The sequence below is a fragment of the Pimephales promelas genome, chromosome 13 (assembly GCF_988280905.1).
Source record: "Pimephales promelas chromosome 13, fPimPro1.hap1.1, whole genome shotgun sequence".
NCBI lineage: Eukaryota > Metazoa > Chordata > Actinopteri > Cypriniformes > Leuciscidae > Pimephales > Pimephales promelas.
In genome coordinates this window covers 16,301,559-16,321,573 of record NC_142781.1, presented here as the reverse complement: position 1 = coordinate 16,321,573, position 20,015 = coordinate 16,301,559, and the positions used below count along the sequence as shown (strand labels likewise).

General features: G+C 36.2%; 1 protein-coding gene across 1 annotated transcript; it reads left to right on the top strand.

Annotated features, from left to right (window-relative positions):
- Nucleotides 1-2,641: 2,641 nt before the first annotated feature.
- On the top strand, nt 2,642-16,833 carry dsg2.1 (desmoglein 2, tandem duplicate 1). The gene is made up of 14 exons (XM_089118535.1): nt 2,642-2,897; nt 5,266-5,394; nt 6,395-6,556; nt 6,673-6,814; nt 7,911-8,074; nt 9,203-9,334; nt 9,425-9,610; nt 10,694-11,121; nt 11,205-11,347; nt 12,351-12,572; nt 13,251-13,490; nt 13,574-13,701; nt 14,230-14,481; nt 14,576-16,833. The coding sequence occupies exons 1-14, from the start codon at nt 2,844-2,846 to the stop codon at nt 15,626-15,628; spliced, it is 3,435 nt and encodes a 1,144-aa protein (XP_088974661.1). The 5' UTR covers nt 2,642-2,843; the 3' UTR covers nt 15,629-16,833.
- The last annotated feature ends 3,182 nt before the right edge of the window (nt 16,834-20,015 follow it).

Here is a 20,015-nt window from a genome sequence, read left to right as displayed (position 1 = left end):
TAAATGTGTGCAAAGAGACTTGCCATTCAGACCCTCTCTGCAGGGCCCCTGTAACCACCCTTGGAAATCCTTAACCTTCATATATCCCTCTCAGTGAGACCCCCCGTCCTTTTAACATCTCTAAAAAAAAATCTGAATTCTAAATTTGATACTTCATGACATGATGATTTGAAATGTGTTTCTTTGTATTTTTCGAATTGAGACAAAGTCAGCAAGTGAGAGTGGGAGTGCATGAGTAAGAGAGACAGATTGGCAGAACGAAAGAATAAATAGGTAAAGTTGTCTCGCCCAATCACTTCTTTCTTTTCCCAGTCTGTTCCTACACCTCCTTAAAGCAAGCAGGCAAGTCATAGCTTCACCATTTTCCAAAAAGCCCTATCTTTTCCAAAGAAGCGCATTAGCTTTAACAGCCAAATAAAACACGATCAACTATTTTTCGGAAATAATTCTTTGTACAATTCCGTTTAAATCAATGTAAAACTATTTGCTGTTTAGTTGCGTAGTATAGGGCAAACCTTCAGACACGTTCCATTTCACACATGTATGACCAACTTTTAATAAGCACATGCTAAGGTGTGAGTTCAGGTGCGATTACTAATGAAGAACACCTCTTCTGATCTTTAATGAAGTTAATTCCTGGATTTTCAGAAGAACCACATCCTTGTGTGCGAAATGACCAGTTATTGTGATTTAAGAATGAGTGATCTCAGAATTATTTTGGAATGTATTTCAATTAAAGAGCATAAAACTGCTGATGTCAAAACATCCACGTGAGATACACTTTTAAAATGACTGTAAATTATGAGCGGGTCATTTGCAAAAGCATGCCTGTGTCATGAACATACTGTATAAGCTAACTTTAATAGTGATGTAGGCCTATATGAGTATTTATAAAGGCATATTAGGACATATGTTTTTACATTGCTTTAAATCATCAAAATAAATTAAGCAATTTCATAAGTTATACAAGATTAAGCTGATTTTTAAGTCAGTTTCGTGTCATTCAAGTTGAAATGACTTACATTTTCAAGTACAATCAACTTGGATGTTTAAGGCAACAACTTTTACAGTGGTAATAACATGTATGTATGTGTTTATGTACACATACGCACAAAAAACTATTATTAATCTGTAATAAACAAATACATTTTCAAAATTGTCAGTCATTTTCTAAAAAAAAAATAGATGTTTAAGTTTTGATGAGTTTTGAACTCCTGAAAACAAGTACATTTCTACTATTTTGCTATTTTATTACATTATTTGATATAGTTTGCTTATGTTTGTCAGTGGTTACATGAAATAGTCAACCCTGACTTTTACCATGATTCAGTACAGAAAAAAAAAAACGAATTACTGAAAACTACTGGGGAAAATATGTATAGAAATAAGCATTGGATTCACTTTTCATCATGAAATATAACACTGTCAATCCACTTTTTGAACGCGTATATATTCCAAGTTCCAACATATATTAAAATGCATTAATTTAGCTCAAGATTCACAATTCAAATAGCTATTTAATTTACTACATTCTTTGTATGATTACTTATTTTATTTTATTCATTTATTTTCTTTGAAATTAACCATGGTTTTGCTACACAGACCCTAATTCAACCATGGTATTTTTTAGTAAAACTGTGTTCATTCAAATGATAATCAATCAGCCAAAAACAATAGCTACTACACCTTTACAATAAAACCATTAATTCCATGTGATGTTACTCATAGGACAGATTTAAAGGAGTAGTTCACTTTAAAAAAAAAAAAAAAAAAAAAAACTTTTGCTGATTATTTATGTCATCCAATATGTCTTTCTATGATTCTTTCTTCAGTCGAAAAGAAATTAAGGTTTTTGATGAAAACATTCCAGGATTTTCTCCATGTAATGCACTTCATTGGGAACCAAACAGTTCAAGGTCCAAATGAGAGTTTCAGTGCAGCTTCAAAGGGCTGTAAACGACACCAGACGTTGAATAAGGGTCTTATCAAGCGAAACGATCTGTCATTTCAAAAATAAATACAAAAGTTTAAGTTTTATAAACACAAATGCTTGCCTATATCTCTCTTCTGTGATGAGCGTTCGTGACTCTCCTGTTCAAAGGCTTTCATAAAAATGAACGAATCTTTTTTCGAGTCATGACTCAAAGGGTCGTAGATAAGACCCTTATTCATCGTCTGGCGTCGTTTAAAGCCCTTTGAAGCTGCACTGAAACTCTCATTTGGACCTTGAACCATATGGTTCCCAATGAAGTCCATTATTTGGAGAAAATCCTGGAATGTTTTCATCAAAAACCTTAATTTCTTTTCAACTAAAGAAAGAAAGATGTGCACATCTTGTATGACATGGGGGTGAGTAAATTATCAGCAAAAGTTTTTTTAAAAGTGAACTACTCCTTTAAGGATGGGTATTGTGGAGTTTTTAATAGGCTATTTCTCTGGAAGAGAACCACCCTTTATGATCAATGTAAAATAATTGTGAAAATTAAATAGGCCTATTCCCGCCCATCTCTCTCTCTCTCTCTCTCTCTCTCTCTCTCTCTCTCTCTCTCTCTCTCTCTCTCTCTCTCTCTCTCTCTCTCTCTCTCTCTCATATTCACACACATGCACAACACCCACGTTGTGACGTTAGGTCCTCCTTTTAAACTGCAAGGTGAGGGTGTGGGTGCTGGGTGGAAGATTGAATAAGGATTTTATCTAAAGCGACTCGACCTCATTCACACTCTCGTTCATCAAACAGCATCATCAAATACATCTGCCTCAGCGGGATATAAAACTTTCCCATTAGCAGCTGCTGACAGCAGTGGATCTCAGGTGATCAGGAAATATCGTGTGTTCCTCCTGCCATGGCCCGGCGAATATCGCCTGCTGTCGCTTTTCTCTTTTGTTTTGGATTATCGGTAAGTTTGTCGTGTTTTAAAATATCTATCAACAGATATGCACGTTAACAGAGGCTAGCCTACTCAACTTTAGTCTTTCTCTATCTGGAAAGTGTTTTGTCAACCGAAACAATCGTCTATGCGTCTTCTCATAATACTGAAACTGTTTTTTGTTTTTTGTTTTGTTTTTTTGTTTAGGCTATTTGTTTGGTAGCTTGTTTGAATAGCATACCTTGATACTTTCGATATCTAAAGCAACCTTTATGTTAATAAAGTTAATGTGAAAAAGTCACATACTGAGCTCGTGTCTCACTTTTAACTCTTAAAAATCCGGAGGGGAATCGACTCAATTGTACACCCCTTTACAAAAATTCACCATGGCAACTAAATGCACAAAACAAAAAAAGGCACTGTAAAAACATTGTCATAACAACTATTTTCATCTATTGGCCTAAGTGGTAGGCTATATTCAAATGTCAATAAAATAAAGTGAACTTTGGTAAATTTTAGTGAATAAACCAAGGCAACAATTTAAGTTTTTTAAATTAAACTTTATTATTATTATTAAACGTGTTTATTAAGTGTTTTTTTTGTGTGTTTTTTTTTTATTTTTTATTTTACATTAGGCACCATCGTTAGTGCTAATCAGTAAAGCCTACATTTTTAATAAAATACGAGAGATTTAGATTTGTCAACATTGTTGTGGAGATCCCCAACTAACTTATTATGGTTTTACATTATAACCATAATGACAATAGTGTTTTGCTGGAAACTTAAATGACGAAACCTCCACTATTTACCATTTGTAAAAGGCATTTCAGGACAGGCTCTATCTGGTATAGAGACATACAGACTATAGTCAAGCTGGATCTGTATACGGTAATGTTTAGTTAACTCTTTCGATTTCAGGAGTATTGAAATTCCCTCCCTCTGGCACCTTAACGTTTAAGTTCATATTGTTTTTTATTTATTTATTTATTTTTATTTTTTTTGTATTTTATTTAATTAGGGACATGAAGGGATTTATATATGTTGTTCACTCAATAGACTACAAAAGGTATCACAGTACCGGAACTTCTATATTTTTAAGCTGTATAGGCTACCCTAACTTTTTTTCTTGCGTGCCGTAACTTCTCGCATGCTGTCGGTACTCCGACCAAAAAATATAATATCAGGCTATTAGTTAACTGTAGAATGTATTAAACGCTGTGGAGTAAAATCAAACATGAAACAAGGGGAAAACATCCGCCTGCATGTTCTATTGCAAATTCTATTGTATTTATTGTGGTAGGCTATATTTTGTTGTAGAATTTATAATAAATAATAGCCTATGTGGGAGTAGACGTTTTAAAAAAGAAATAAAAAGTTCAAATGTGAGCCATCAGTGGTCTACCTCGACTACCTGTAATAACATCCTTATTACAAGAAACTACTTTTTCATGAGGCCAAGTAGGCTACATGTTAGAATCAAGAGCTTTGAAGTATGGGCCTTCTTGAATTATTGACTTAACAATTGTTTTTCCTCATGTGTAAAATGTTTTCTGCTAATATGACAGATATGCCTGGGAAAATAAAAGATAATCCAATTAATGACTAACATGTTCAGCATAAGAAAACGTAAGCAATGACTTCCCATGGCACTTTGTAAACAAGTGATTGTCATCAACCAACTGCATGATGTGTGGGCCATTTTGCAAAGATAAAGCAAATAAATAAATAAACCTCATGAGGGAGCATTTCCTGGTACCCCGCAAAACGGTTCACACTTGAAATGTTCAAACCCAAACTACAGCCTTGCAAACGGAGACAACCAGTTCCCCCATCGTGAAAAATATAGAGTAAATCACCTTTTGAAAGTAACTTGATGCTTCAAATAAAGATTTTATCGATTACATTGTTACACCAGTAGGTGGAGACAAGTGACTGTTAAAAAAATGTACTTATCATTGAAATAGGATTGTGGGTTTTTGGTCACAATAATATTTGTATTTGGTCTAATACAAGTACAATCTAAAAGCAAATATCAAAATATTAATTTAAATGTGTGTGCACATGCTTTAGGTGTGTTGAAGTAATGACTTATGTGCATAATATTTCATATCAATTAACTTGTGGTTGATTGTTCCTGTATACAGACTGGATGACTTTAGTGTCAAACTATGCATGCAAGTTGCAACAACAGAGTTTTGATCATTTAATGACGACGCATTTGTAATGAATCATTTACAAATCCTTCTAACGAGATCCTTCTTACCAGGAAGGGTAACAAATATATATAAAACTCCCTGTCTCCTTTCCAGTTGTGTGTGGGGGGAAAAAAAACAGAAAAGGCTGGCAGAAGAAAATCTGTTTTCAGAATTAGTTATTGTGCATTTGTGTTTTCCCACAGTATGTGTTTGAGGCCGAAGCCAGATTCAAACACTCTGCGGCCCTCCACAGGCAGAAGAGAGAATGGATCGTCCCTCCCCAAATCCTAGAAGAGAATATTGATTACACCAAGAGAGATTTCATTGCAAAAGTGAGTGAGCCTTTGCCTGCTGTCATTTGCTTGCGTAAACATTACTGTGTAATCGACGTACAAGCAAAGAAAATGCTCCATTTGTTACCATTGTGTGCTAACAATGAAGAATACTTCTAAAAAATGTATTAATCTTAGTTAATGTTAATATCAGCAATTACTAAAAAATTATTTAATCAAAAACTGTCTGTTAGTACTATGGTAACACTTTCAAATAAGGTTTCATTTGTTAACATTAGTTAATTAGTTAACATGATCATGAAAAATACTTCTAAAGCATTTATGAATCTTAATTCCAACATTTAATACATAATAAAGTTATGTTAATATTATTTAATGGCCCTGAGCTAACATGAACAAATAATGTACAGTTGTATTTTTATGAACTAACATGAACAAAGATGAATAAAAAAAAAAACTGTAAAAAGTGAAAGCTCATTGTAATTTAATGTTTGTAAATGCATTAACTAGTGTTAACTAATGGAACCTTACTGTATTATTTAATGTACCTGAGCTAACGATGAACAATTGCATTTTTATTTTTAACTAACGTCAAATGTTTTGCTCATTGTTAATGCATTTACAACTAATGGGATCTTATTGTAAAGTATCACCAAGAAATAAATCACAAGGCACCAGTTTTATTGGTCACCAAGTGAAAAATAAGACATCTTCTCATCTATTTGCCATTCAAATTCATGTTATGCATAAAAAATACACAGAGAATTACAATTTTAGCAGCTTATAAAATGGATGTCTGCAGTTTCATTATTTGTGAGATGTAATGTCCAAATGATAATAAATTACTTCACAAATATAAAAAATGACTATTATGTGAGAAATATAGCCAAGATTATAACAATAAAGTCACCACATCACATGTGTGATATACATTGCAACAATTTCTTACGCATTTGATATTTGCAATGCTTAATTTCAATGTGTCAGTACACTGTGGGCTTGGTTGTTTTTTTAAAAGATGTATTTCTAATTTATTTAGATTCGCTCAGACAAGGAAGACACCCAAATAAAAAATTTGAGGTACTCCCTAAAGGGCGTCGGTGCAGACAAGGATCCGTTCAATTTATTTGTGGTGAATCCTGAAACAGGATTTGTAAGAGTAACGGGAATCCTCGACAGAGAGTCCATTGCACAATACAATGTAAGTAAAATGACCATGATGCCAATGGTGACTGATGATGATAAAATGTTGACTTTAATACCTATTCTTATTGATAAGAGTTAGTGATCTGTAAATGCATGTCTTCACTTCCATAGCTTACAGGGGTTGCTACGTTCACAAATGGCACAATTGCAGAGAATGACATTGGGCTACGGATAAGAGTGAAGGATCAGAATGATAATCCTCCTGTTTTTAGTCCGATGACTCCAGGGGATGTATACGAACTCAGTGCAGTAGGTATGTGGCCTGCAGTTTTTCCAGCTTGAAAAAAAATGTGACTTTATTTATTCAATAAACACAACAGTGATTATGATCGGGGTTTGAAATGAAAATCCACCGTGGTCGGTACTGCATATCCACACACTAGCCAATAGGACGGGTTAGGGTTAATTATGTTATCAAGTTGCATTGCATCGCTATCCGAGCCCTTCCCCTCAAAGGATCCTCAAAAATGAGCAAAAAAATGTTTCAAGAGGGAAACGTTTTTAACCATGTTTTTTAAAAGTTGAACACACTGATTTTTATTGGGCATATGCATACCGACGGCAACACTCGCCATCTATCGAGAAGTTCATGGCACGTTGTTTCCTGACACACCGCTGGAGCCCTAGGAGACTTTTTATAACACGTTCTCATTATTGCCGCATGTGGAAAGTAGCGCCCTAGCGTCTTTATAGCTATACGTGCAGGTAAACTCAAGGCAATAAAGAAGTCACTGTCTTCTGTGTTTATTTTTTATTGTTTTATCCGCGAACAGTGATTGACTGTCATAAAGCTGAAAGCAATACAATGATTCAGAATCCGATTTAATTATAAATAGGCTATATTTAAATCTGGGACATTGATAATCTGGTTTATCTCTGATCATTTTGTTTTGACTAATAGAAGAATTAATTGATTTAATCTCAAACACTGGTTATAATAATTATCAAACTCTGGAAGTGTGTCAATAACTCCTATTTAAAATGTCATTTATTCATAAAGGGATTTTTGTTTCTTCACTGCTTGTTAATATAAGGTTTATTCGGGTTGTAAAATGTCATGTGGTGCCACTTCCCCCAAAAATATGAAATAATATTTAAGATATTTGTTAAATTATATAGTTATATATTTTTTTCTTTTCATGAAAAAAAAGTTGAAATTTATATATATATATATATATATATATATATCCCTTTTCAATTGTAATTGTTTCATTAATATTTTGACTACAAGATGTTTACACAGTATTAGGACCCTATGAAACCAAAATGAATGCAAAGAGCACATTTCTAAGAACCTGTCTCATGCTTTAATCTAAAAGATATCTCCTTTTTATTGATCTTGGACACAGATACAGCAGTGATGAAGATCAATTGCTTTGATGCTGATGAGCCAGGAAACCTAAACTCTCAAATCAAGTATGAAATTGTGGAGCAGCAGCCAGATGGGCAGAGCATGTTCAGAGTTGACAATGACGGGACAGTCCGTGTTAACAATCCTAATCTGGATAGAGAGGTGAGTGGTCACAATAACTGTATTGAAAGTGTATGATATCCAACATGTCACATGATGTAACACACAGGCTCCATGTGTTTGCACTGCCACTTCTTCATTGACAGCCGTTGAGTTTTTGTCAGTGCCAGATAGGGTGACCACCTATTATCAATTATCATATTACTAATTGATAATTAGAAATGACTAATTATTTTGCCTTTTTAAGAAAGCATTTTATTTATTATTTTTCCAGCATAGTTTTTTACCTATATTTAACAGCGCTTCGTCAGAAGTACAAATACAACAGCCGTTTTTTTTTCTTTTCATATCTTATCCAACGGTTGAAAAGAAAGGAGTAAACACGGCCACTAGTAGGTTGTGACGGCTGTCAATCAAAATGTGGACCGGCGATTCGTTCCATGTGTTCCCTGTCAGAAAACAAATGGATAATTTGGTCAATTAAAATTTTTATTTAACAGAATTTATCTGTTGTTGTTTAACCTGTTGCCTGCTGTGTTTGTTTTAATTCACATCCTTTCTAAAAATATGAACGTTATAGGTTTTGGTTTTTAATATATTCTTTACATATAAGTCTATCTATCTAATTTCATGTTGTTTTGTATTTATTTGCTCATTGTTTATTTTGTAAAAAACTTGGTCAGAACTGTTTCTAAAATAGTTATCTGCATGATGCCTGATGCCTTTGGACTTTGAGTGACGTTGAATTTAATGATATTTAATTTAATTTACAAAACTTAATTTAATGAAAATTTAATTTAAATGGCATGTAAAATAAAGTTGTTTTTTTCTTGAAGGGACTAAAGAACAAATAAGTTTTATCAGCTGAAAGGCAGAATACAAATGTTGTTGTTTTGTTTTTTTTAATATAGTTAGACATTATTTAACAGTTTCAGGGTATGTTTTAGTGTTGGTAACATGTCCCACATTGTTGACACAAACTTATAATCATCCCACATTTGATTTGTTTGATGGTGGTCACCCTAGTGCCAGATGTTCCACCCCACGTGGCCTGTTATTGTTTCCATTTTTAAATGATGAATGCAGGAACAAAAACAACAAAGACTGGTTTTGTTGAGGAGTATTGTAAATGATTCCACCTGTTTATTTACATACTTTCTCTCTCTTCAGACTATTGATCAGTATGTCCTGCTTGTCAAAGCGTCTGATCTGAATGGTGGTGCAGGCTGCAATGCCGCCACAGGGACAGTCACCATCAAGATCAACGACGTCAATGATAATGTGCCGACATTGGAGGGCCCAGTAAGAAAATATCTAAACTTTGTTAACATCCACAAGGTTTAAGTATATTGTTGTTGTGCTTGCAACTTACATTTTTTTCACTCCCCATAGTTTGAGGGCAGTATCGAGGAAAATACAGAGAACGTGGAGGTGATGAGATTCCAAGCAAAAGACCTGGATCTCGAGAACACAGACAACTGGACAGCCAATTGCTATATTGCATCAGGCAATGAGGCTGGATACTTCAGCATTAAAATGGACCCAAAGACCAATGAAGCAATCCTGATGCTTGACAAGGTGTGCAATGTTCCTTTTTCTAGTAGGGTTGTCTGGATACCAAAATATCAGTATTCATAGCAATGTTGGTCAAAAAATTCTCAATGCCAATTTCAATACCACATTAAAAACTGAATATTAACAAAGTAAAAACTAAATTCAGGAATTTTTCAAGTAAAAAAGTAACTATATTAAGTCATTATTCAAGTAAACAGTAAATATATAGGCCAGTTTCACTATTGTTGTTTAGTTGATAATATTGACATTGCATTTACACTGCAAGACCCAATACACAGATCCAGAATGTTTACATAGACTACAATTAACCTTTTGGGTCAGTATGATTTTTTTTTTTTGCATTTAAAAATACATAAAAAATTGTAATATTGTGAAATATTATTAAAATTTAAAATAATTGTTTTGTAATGTAATTCATGCCTGTGATGCAAATGTAAATTGTCAGCATCATTACTCATCCTAATATGCTAATTTACTGCTCAAGAAACATTTCTTATTATTACCGATGTTGAAAACAGTTGTGGTGATAAATATTAATGTGGAAATCGTATTTTTTCTTGATCATTTAATGAAAGACAGTTCAAAAGAGCAGCATTTATTTAAAATATTAATCTTTTGTAACAGTTATAAATGTTACTTTTGATCAATTATGTGTGTATCCTTGCTGAATAAAAGCATAAACTTCTTTCAAAAATATATAACTGATCCCAGACTTTTGGATAGTAGTGTACTCTGGGTTTTTTTCCCCAAAAGGATTATATAACCATTCACATAACATATGAATGTAGAAACATAATCTACTGTTTACATGAATACATTGCAAAGATGAATATTTTGCTCAAGATTCGAAAATAGTCAGACATTGAGTCAGTACTTGGTATTATCAATCCAGAAGGGATACTTCTATTGTTAACTTGCTTTAAAAGTACTGATACGTTCAACATTTCTAATTATTTAGCACTTAATTCTAGCAGGCTCGCATTCTTGCATGCTAACTCGTACACGCTAGCATTGGGCAGTTCTAAAGAAAATTATACTCTCAACCCTTTGCCTGAAGAAAGAATATTATGTCCATTTTCCCTGCAGGCTGTTGATTATGAGGACGTCAAAGACCTGAACCTTGGCATCGGTGTAGTCAACAAAGCTCCATTCTACTCCACTGTAACTGGAACACAACAAGGAGCAAATGTTCAGTTTGGGGGCAGCGGTGCAGGAGGAGGAGGAGGAGGAGGTGGTGGAGGAGGAGGAGGAGGAGGAGGAGGAGGAGGTGGAGGTGGTGGCAGCTGGACCAGTTTGAGTGGCAGTGGAGGTGGAGGTGGAGGTGCAGGCAGCAGTTCAGGCGGTTCGCTCTACAACGTGAAGGTAAACGTGAAAAACCAACCGGAAGGACCCAAGTTTGTTCCCCAAACAAAAGCCATCCCCATATCAGAAGGCAAGACTTTTGACAGCAATGAGATCATCACGAGGTACCCGGCTATTGATTCAGACACAGGAAAGGAAGCTACCAACGTAAAGTACGTTTACATCAAAACAGTTTTATCAAAAGTTTTATAAATCAATGATAAATGAGCCTGAACTATGTTCACTTTTCCTATAGGTATATTAAGGCATCTGACCCAGATAACTGGCTGAGAATCGATGAGAAAACAGGGGCCGTTCGCCTGAACAAGGCTCCTGACCGCGAGTCCAAGTATCTAGTTAACGGCACCTACTACGCCACTGTTTACAGCGTAACTCAAGGCAAGTTCCAGGGAAAAGAGACATCTTTAAAAATCTTTGTTGTTTAATAAGGATGTGGATTTGCCAGCTGTTCTAATGTTTTAGTATTTATTCAACAAATGTGATTTGCAAAAATATATGAAAGTATTCTTAAAGAACTTATTGACAAATCACACTTGGGATTTGTGAATCACACACATAGACTGTAAAAAATATGGACACGTCACCCATACTCTCTGAAGAACGGGTTTGAGGATATTTATAGGGGTATGGGCGGCGCCATACTGGAAAATCTTGGGAAATACAGTTTCAGAAAGGATACAGTGTATGATGTGTTGTGTCAGATCATGGCCGAGACGTCAAATTGACTCGGTGCAGCCCGTTATCGGCTGTCAATCAAAGTTAACCACCCTTACTTGTCATACATTTTATATCTAAATATGATCTAAACTAATGAGTTAAAAAAAATTTCACAGTTGTCAGGCACGCGGAACATATTGAAGATTACAATAAAAGTCCATGGGACCAAACTGTAAACACATGAATTTATGCTGATGTCTATGGATATTTGCTCCCTTTTGGGACCGGCCTCTAGCGGATTTGAGATGTATAGCAGTTTTTCGCACTTCCGGGTAGGCTTCAGCTTTCAGATTAGAATGTTGCCGCTTGATCATACGGTGTGGCATATAGTTTAATACAATGACCACATATTGCAGATAAATAACATGTCCTGAAGATGGCGCCATCTCCACATTTATCAACAACAGTTACTGAGTCAGTGATGTTGTACTCTAACCATCTGCAAGTTATATTGTAAAATACCAATTCACATTACTTATATTTCATTTAATATAGCCATTTATTTTCTTATTTTTTGCTTTCTTTTTAATTTCTTTTGTCCTTTTTTGAAAAATGGACAACAGTTGTTCTTTCTCGAAAACATATTTAATTGTTATTATTATTTATCATAGTTTTATAATGTTTATATTGTTTTTAAAAATATGTATTTTTCTGTCTCTTATAGACTTGCCTTCTAAGACGGCAACGGGCACCGTTGCCATCCAGGTAGAGGATTTTAATGACCACTGCCCTACTTTGAAAAGCAAAGTCCAGACACTTTGCACTGACAAGGACGCGGTCTTAGTCACTGCAGTGGATGACGATGCACCACCCAATGGAGCTCCATTTACCTTCAATGTTGTCCCAGAAGGAACTAAGGGGAAATGGTCTATCGAGCATTTAAATGGTACATCTATCTATCTATCCATCTATCTATCCATCTATCTATCTATCTATCTATCTATCTATCTATCTATCTATCTATCTATCTATCTATCTATCTATCTATCTATCTATCTATCTATCTATCTATCTATCTATCTATCTATCTATCTATCTATCTATCTATCTATCTATCTAGTGTCACTGGGGAGTCTTTGTCTAATTTGTTATTTATTTTTTTATTTCGGTCCCACTTTATATTAAGTGGCTTTAAGTACTATGTACTTACATTGAACAATAAGTACAATGTATTATTGTGTCCCTGTTGTATTGTAAAACACTTTTGCTGCTATTGAGGTGTGATATGGGTAAGGTTAGGGACAGGTGTGGTGGTATGAGTAGGTTTAAGGGTATGTTAAGGTGTGAGGGGAGGGTCAACTGTGTAATTACAAATGTAATTACATAAATTAATTATAGCTGTAATTACATGCTGGAATTTTAAAATGTAAGTACAATGTAAAAACATGTATGTACACAATAAGTCCATTGTATCAAATTATTAATTTCAATGTAATTACATAGTACTTAAAGCCACTTAATATAAAGTGGGACCTGATATATATTACTTTCTTTTTTCATATGCATACAATCAGAGTTATATTAATAAACACCCTGACACTTCCGAACTTCTTCTCCTCATCAGATACCACTGCCATCTTCAGGACCCAGGAAAAGCTGTGGCCGGGAGAACATGAGCTGACGGTGGAGGTTAAGGACCAGCAGGGGTTGGGATGTCCAGAACCTCAGAAAATAGTGGTGGAAGTGTGTACCTGTACAACCCAGGGGGGTTGTGACCGAACTGGAACGGGAACGGTTAAGAAGGGATCAAAATTTGGAGCTGCTGGAATCGGCCTGCTCTTCCTTGGATTGCTTTCATTACTGCGTAAGTATCCAAGTTCACTGAAAGATTATGATTTAGAGTTATTATGGTGCTGAAATAAATGCTGTATTTCTACTTTGTTACAGTCATCCCACTACTGTTGCTGGTCTGTCAGTGTGGAGCTGCTGGGATGCTAGGAGGTTTTACAGACATGCCCTATGACACTAAAGAGCATCTCATCGCATACCATACTGAGGGCCAGGGAGAGGACAGGGTAAGAAATTTGATTTAAAGGGTTAGTTCACCCAAAAATGAAAATTAAGTCATTAATTACTCACCCCCACGCTATACCAACCCCTTGGTTCATCTTCGGAACACAAATGAAGATATTTTTGATTCAAATTGAGAGCTGGATCTACATTGGCTCCCTAAGGGATTGAAACTTGACGGCCCAGAAAGTCATCGAAGAAAATGTTTAAATATTCCATGTGACTACAGTGGCTCAACTTTAAGTTTACCAAGCGAGGAGAACACTTTTTGTGCGAAAAAACAAACTAAACTTTCTGGGCCGTCAAGTTTCAATCCCTTATGTTGTTAGTGATACAGCTCTCAAATTTAATCAAAAATATCTTCATCTGTGTTCCGAAGATGAACGAAGGTCTTACCGGGTTGGTACAGCATGGGGGTGGGTAATTTATGACTTAATTTTCATTTTTGGGTGAACTAACCCTTTTAAGAATCAGGATTGAGATTTTATTTTTGTCATAAAGCTAAATAAATCAAACAATTTTGTCTCTGACAGGATGTTTCTGATATGAATGGTGCGAGTACTGGTGGTATGTCCAAAAATGTGGGTGGAATGCGTGGTCAAGGTGGTCAAGCAACAACAGGAGGCAACTTTGATTCCAATTCCATGGTTGGTGTTCGTGGCTACAATGAATTTAATATGGACTACGTAGACTCGATGAGGAGAAATGATTATAATATGGAAATGGCTGGCGATTTTGACGGAATGGCTGTGTCAGAAAGGTTCCTGGATGATTACTATGCACAGGTAATATATACCTACAGTATAATATGTATACTATCTACTGTATCTATCTATCTATCTGGATCACATACTGTATATGTTTTGCCCTGTGTTACAGAAAAGCAGAGGAATGGAGGATGGATTTGCTAAGAATGAACCCATGGTGTACGGTTATGAGGGCAAGGGCTCCCCTGTCGGCTCTGTCGGCTGCTGCAGCATTCTCGAAGAAAACAATGACCTAGAGTTTCTGAATGACCTGGGGCCAAAGTTCACCACACTCGCTGATATATGCGGAGGTAGGAAGACTGAGGTCTCCGCTCCTCTTCCTCCCCCGCCAAAACCCGTCGTGGATCGCACCGAGGTGGCGTCTTCATCAACCAATGTTATAAATACAGGGAACATAGCCACTAACCGAGATCTATCTACAAATTCAATGAACATAACTTCCAACATGGCTGCGACATCATCATCATCTCGTGTGGAGAACGTGCTTGTTACAGACAACCGGCCCACGGTGATTACGAGTGTCCAGCCGGCTCCAACGTACCTGATGCAACCGCAGCAGATGTACTACATGGTCGAGCCGCAGCCCAGCACGGTACTGCTCGCTGAAAGGCCCAACATAGGAGTCGGACAGAACATGTACGTGCTGAACAGCGGCCCAGTAGCCGAGGGGGTTGTAGTCCAAGGCACCAACATAGCGTCGAATACCCTGAATCGTGGTGAGAGAATGGTGCTTGTGGACAGGGGTGGTCCTGCTCAGGCTCTCAACACCGGAATGCTGCACACAAGTAATCTCTCTGGATCACAATTGATTTTGGTGGATGGGGGAGCCTCAAGCGGTCAAGTCCTTCAGGGGACACTTCAGAGAGGGCTAGCTGGATCTCAGGGCCTGCTGGTCATGGAAGGACAAGGGGGCCACGTGATTCAGGGGTCGCTCAAAAAAGGTGTTTCCACTCATGGTGGATCTCAAAATGTCTATTATATGGAGAATAAAGGGGGATCGGGTATGGCCCAGGGGGGTCATCAAATGGGCATGGCGTCCGCAACAGAGTCCTTTATTGGTAACGCTGGATTCGGTGGGTCATCTGTCCAGATTAACCAAAATCCATCGTCACATAAAGTTGTTGTCCAGGAGAGAAAGGTTACGACAACAAAAAGTGTCAAGTAACAACACAACGCAACACTCCTACAGTATGTGTACAGTTGAGAAAATGTTTTAGGGTTTAGAAAGCCGCTTGCATGCCAATCATTAGAGTATCATGTTGTCAACAAGTTAGATCATGGAGAACATGCTAATTAATGCTTGAAAAACTGGTTTTAATGCCCTCGAGTTTTCTTCACTTTATTTGAAGTGCACTACACAATTTCTTATTTTTTCCCTCTTCTTTTATTTGCATATTTGTAATATGTTTCTGCACGTATGACTTTAGTGTATGTGTAATGTAAAGACTATTATTTGCCTATACTATGCAACTCTGGTTGCCCCGAGGCCATTCCAGTGCGGTTTATGCAAATCAGCTCAAAACTATTTTAGGAATGAGCAGACGCACAGTCAGGAACCACCTATTAAATTCAGAAATCAGCCAAGACAGAAGGGGATATGTTTTTTTAGTATCCTGAAATGTTCAGTACTGTGAAAGACAATTCATAAATCACTTTTGGCATCAGGTGAACTACAATGTATGTTTTGGGAAGATGTTTATAAGATAGATCACATTGTTTTTGAGATGGTACTCACTGCTGAACATGAAATCCAGGGGGACATTTTGCATTTTTACAATATTGTTCATTCCTCTGTTTATTCACTTGTAAACAAAAAATAAGTCTGATTAGCAAGTTCTGTGCAAAAGCTTGTGGTTTTCATTTGCAGTGCATTTAAATACCAAACACACATTCCAAGCAATAATGCATGTGTATGAAATTAATATTATGTATGAGTCTTGCATTTGTAAAAAAATAAAAAAAATAAAACATTTGTATTTAGCTATACAATAACTGAAGCACATTTCCTTTGAGCAGTAGCAGTAATTAAATGATAAAAAAAAAATAAAATAAAAATATATATATATATTAGATATACATATATTATATATATTACAGTTGTGGTGCTGGGCTTTTTCTATTGACAGCTCTGGTTTGGTACCCAAAAATGGGCAGTGGGTTACAACTTTTCCCAGAAATGGACTCATAGCTGCATGGTGGGAAAATATGGAACTGGTTTCGACAGTGAAACATTTTTCAGGGGTCAGTAAAATATATTGTAAAGCAGCATAAGGCTGTTTAGAACTTTTTTTTTTTTTAATGGTCATTTTTTATAAATGTTTGATTATGTAAAAGACAACCAAAATACAATAAACTGTCATTTTTATGTCACCCAGTGTATGTTATATCTGTCCGTGGGCAAGATTCATGTAGAAAAACTGAACTGAACAAGTTTGATCTCAGCAAATTTAAGAGGCCAGTTTTGGTTTCAATTGGCGAGAACAACATATGGACACAGAGACAACTACTTGAAATATCCACGTTTTTCCGAACAAGCGTTTGGGTGATAAATATGGGTGCTGGTTTTGGAAAGTGTGCCACTCAAAAGAACTAAAACAAATCATATCAAATAATAAGACTGTGCTACAAATAATCCTTATCTGTCAGTTTGACTGAATGAGTGAAAAAAAAAAGTTATCCATCAGAGAAATAAGGAATCACATGGTATTTTAATGTGACATTGATATCAAAGAATATCTGAGGCAAGTCCACTGCACTCTGTTCAGAATATTTTCTTTTTTCTTTGTATTCCACTGTAAAAATATTAAAAACATAACAGATACGACTCGCTTGTGGTCAGCTCTTCCAAGCCATTGGAAGATGTTTACCATTATTTTTTAAGCAACTGAAAAAAGCACAAATGTCAGGGCATGTCAAAACGTCTTCAGGGCCCCAAAATACCCTCCCAGAAGGTTAAAGGAGAACTCCGGCGAACAATGAACCTTTGGTCTAATAAAACATCGGTACCTAGTCAATCGTTCTCTGAGTTTTGTTTTCATGATAATCGAATGTAAAGAGTTTTAACTCTAAAAACTGTTTAGCGTATAATGCTAGTAATGGGGGCATTGAGTAAGTAAAAAGAAATCGCTAGTTTATACCACTAACAAGGCTCAAAATAGCCCCACACTAACGCAGTAACATAACGAGGCTCCATACATGCAAAACGAAGCATTGAGAACTTTGTAAGTGTACAGACCGTTTAATAAGAAGATACTTTATGAAGACAGATCACTTCACGACAGGCAGGAGCCATCTTAAAAAATAGTCTCGATAAGTCGATCCCCGAATGCCGTTCATACAGTTCAGAAGTTCGTTGAACTTCATAGAGTTCAGATCACTCAGCACGACGTTCGTGGTTTGACTTGTCGAGACTATTTTTTTAAGATGGCTCCTGTCTGTATACGCGAAGTGAACTGTCTTCATAAGCCCTGTCCCAATACTCACTTGAGCCCTAAGGCCTTCCTCGAAGTGGACACTTGTTGAAAGTGCACTTAGCGGAGAAAGAGCGCAAGGGCCCGAAGCTGTGAAGAGCAGAATTGGGACAGTTTTGCACATCTCAAAAAGCTACTTTTTTTTTTAACTCTTAGCCAGCAACCTTTCTGTTAATGCTATTAATATTAAAACAGTTTTTGGCTAAGATAAAACGTGATTGAGGTTTACCTGAGCTTATACTGCCTTACCATATTCACAGAGATTCGAAATGCAATGTTAATTGTTATTATGGATATTTATATATGAAATTCCCATACATGAAAAAAACACACACACAAAAAAAAAAAACATGACGTGTTGGTGATATATTTTGAATAGGCTATAGATAAAAATAGTCTAACATAGGCTGTAGAAAATAAAATGACACAACCTTGTCTCTTTTTATTTTATTGACCAAGAATAGCCATTATTAAAGTATAAGCTTAAAAAGTATAAGTAGTATAAGTATAATAAGCTATATAAGTCAACAAATAAGGCAAGTTAAAAGATTCAGTCAAACATACGTTTCAACGTTACAGTTAAATAGCCTAAATATATATGAAACTTCACTTTTCCCCTCAGCCAAAACGATTTTCCAGGGAACAAATCATAGAATAATGAGACCAAAGATCGCCCGTCTGATATACACAAGCCGATTTATAGCTCATGTTTAACCACTAGACACAGAGCCCGCGGGAAACGTAAGAATGACTAGCCGGGGCAAGGCTGTTGCAGGCGGGGTACATGAGCGCTGAGCACCCGCTGCCCTGTGATCACCTGGAACTCCGAAAACGTCAGATCAATTTTTTAAAATAGGCGCTATTTTTATAAATAAACCACAGATTTGAGCTTTAAACAACTATATTCTCGACTGAAAAACTCTTAAAACTACATTTCGTGACCCAATAACACAAATATTTTTGAAAAATTATTCACCACAACGGCATCCTTTATCTTCGGAGTTTCCGCTCCCGAACAGCACCATAGCAACCGTTCTCCCCTACAAGGATTGTGGGTAATATCCTATAGCAAAGTGAGGTCTGATGCGCACTTACGAAAAGGGTGCATTAAGTGCCCTTTTGATCACCCCTAGAGAACACTATTAGAGCATTGGGACACCCTACGGTCTTGCACCCCTTAGCGAGAACGCGCATTGAGGGGCACAAGGGCGCAAGTGCGGATATTGGGATGTGTGTTTGCATGTATGGAGCCTCGTTACGTTACTGTGTTAGTGTGGGGCTATTTTGAGCCTTGTTAGTGGTATAAACTAGCGATTTCTTTTTACTTACTCAATGCCCCCATTACTAGCATTATACGCTAAACAGTTTTTAGAGATAAAACTCTTTACATTCGATTATCATGAAAACAAAACTCAGAGAACGGTTGACTATGTACCGATGTTTTATTAGACCATTGTTCGCCGGAGTTCTTTAATGAACCATATCCAGATTTTTGTAGGCTATTAACGGACCATTTCCCATTAATTTGGCGGTCACTTTTGACCCCCGAAGACCATAAGTGTGACTTGTTTTTGTACAACCAGTTGGTCTCTTCAAATTATGCCCTCAATGTTTTGTGTGTCCATATACTAAGTGCCATAAAAGTCACCAAGTTTTGTACTGTAATGGTTGCTCATAGACAAGGCAGAGAGAGAATCCAATTGTACGCACACTTTAATAAAAAATAAATAAAAATCCACAGGCAAAAACAGGAACATCCATGAAGTCATGATCCATGACAAGGACAAAATAACCACAAAACAACAACTAGCAAAGACCAATTAAAAGGCACAAGCTTAAAAACAGAGAAATCAATGATGATTAAAGACAGGTGTAACTAACAACGGTAACTATGACAACTAATAGACAACAACAACAACAAGGAGAGATAGAAAGAAAACAGGAAGAGAACATAGACTGTAAAAAATAGGAAGAGAACAATGAGAACAGACAATACACTTCATAAAAGTCCATTCAATACAATAAACACAGCACTGAGATCATGACACGTACGAAGCTACGATTTAATTTTTTTTAAAAATG

Coding starts and splice junctions, on each gene's coding strand:
- dsg2.1 (XM_089118535.1), top strand. CDS start 2,844: ATGGCCCGGCGAATATCGCCTGCTGTCGCTTTTCTCTTTTGTTTTGGA. Junction 2,898..5,265: donor TCTTTTGTTTTGGATTATCG/GTAAGTTTGTCG, acceptor GTTTTCCCACAG/TATGTGTTTGAGGCCGAAGC. Junction 14,482..14,575: donor TGGATGATTACTATGCACAG/GTAATATATACC, acceptor CCTGTGTTACAG/AAAAGCAGAGGAATGGAGGA.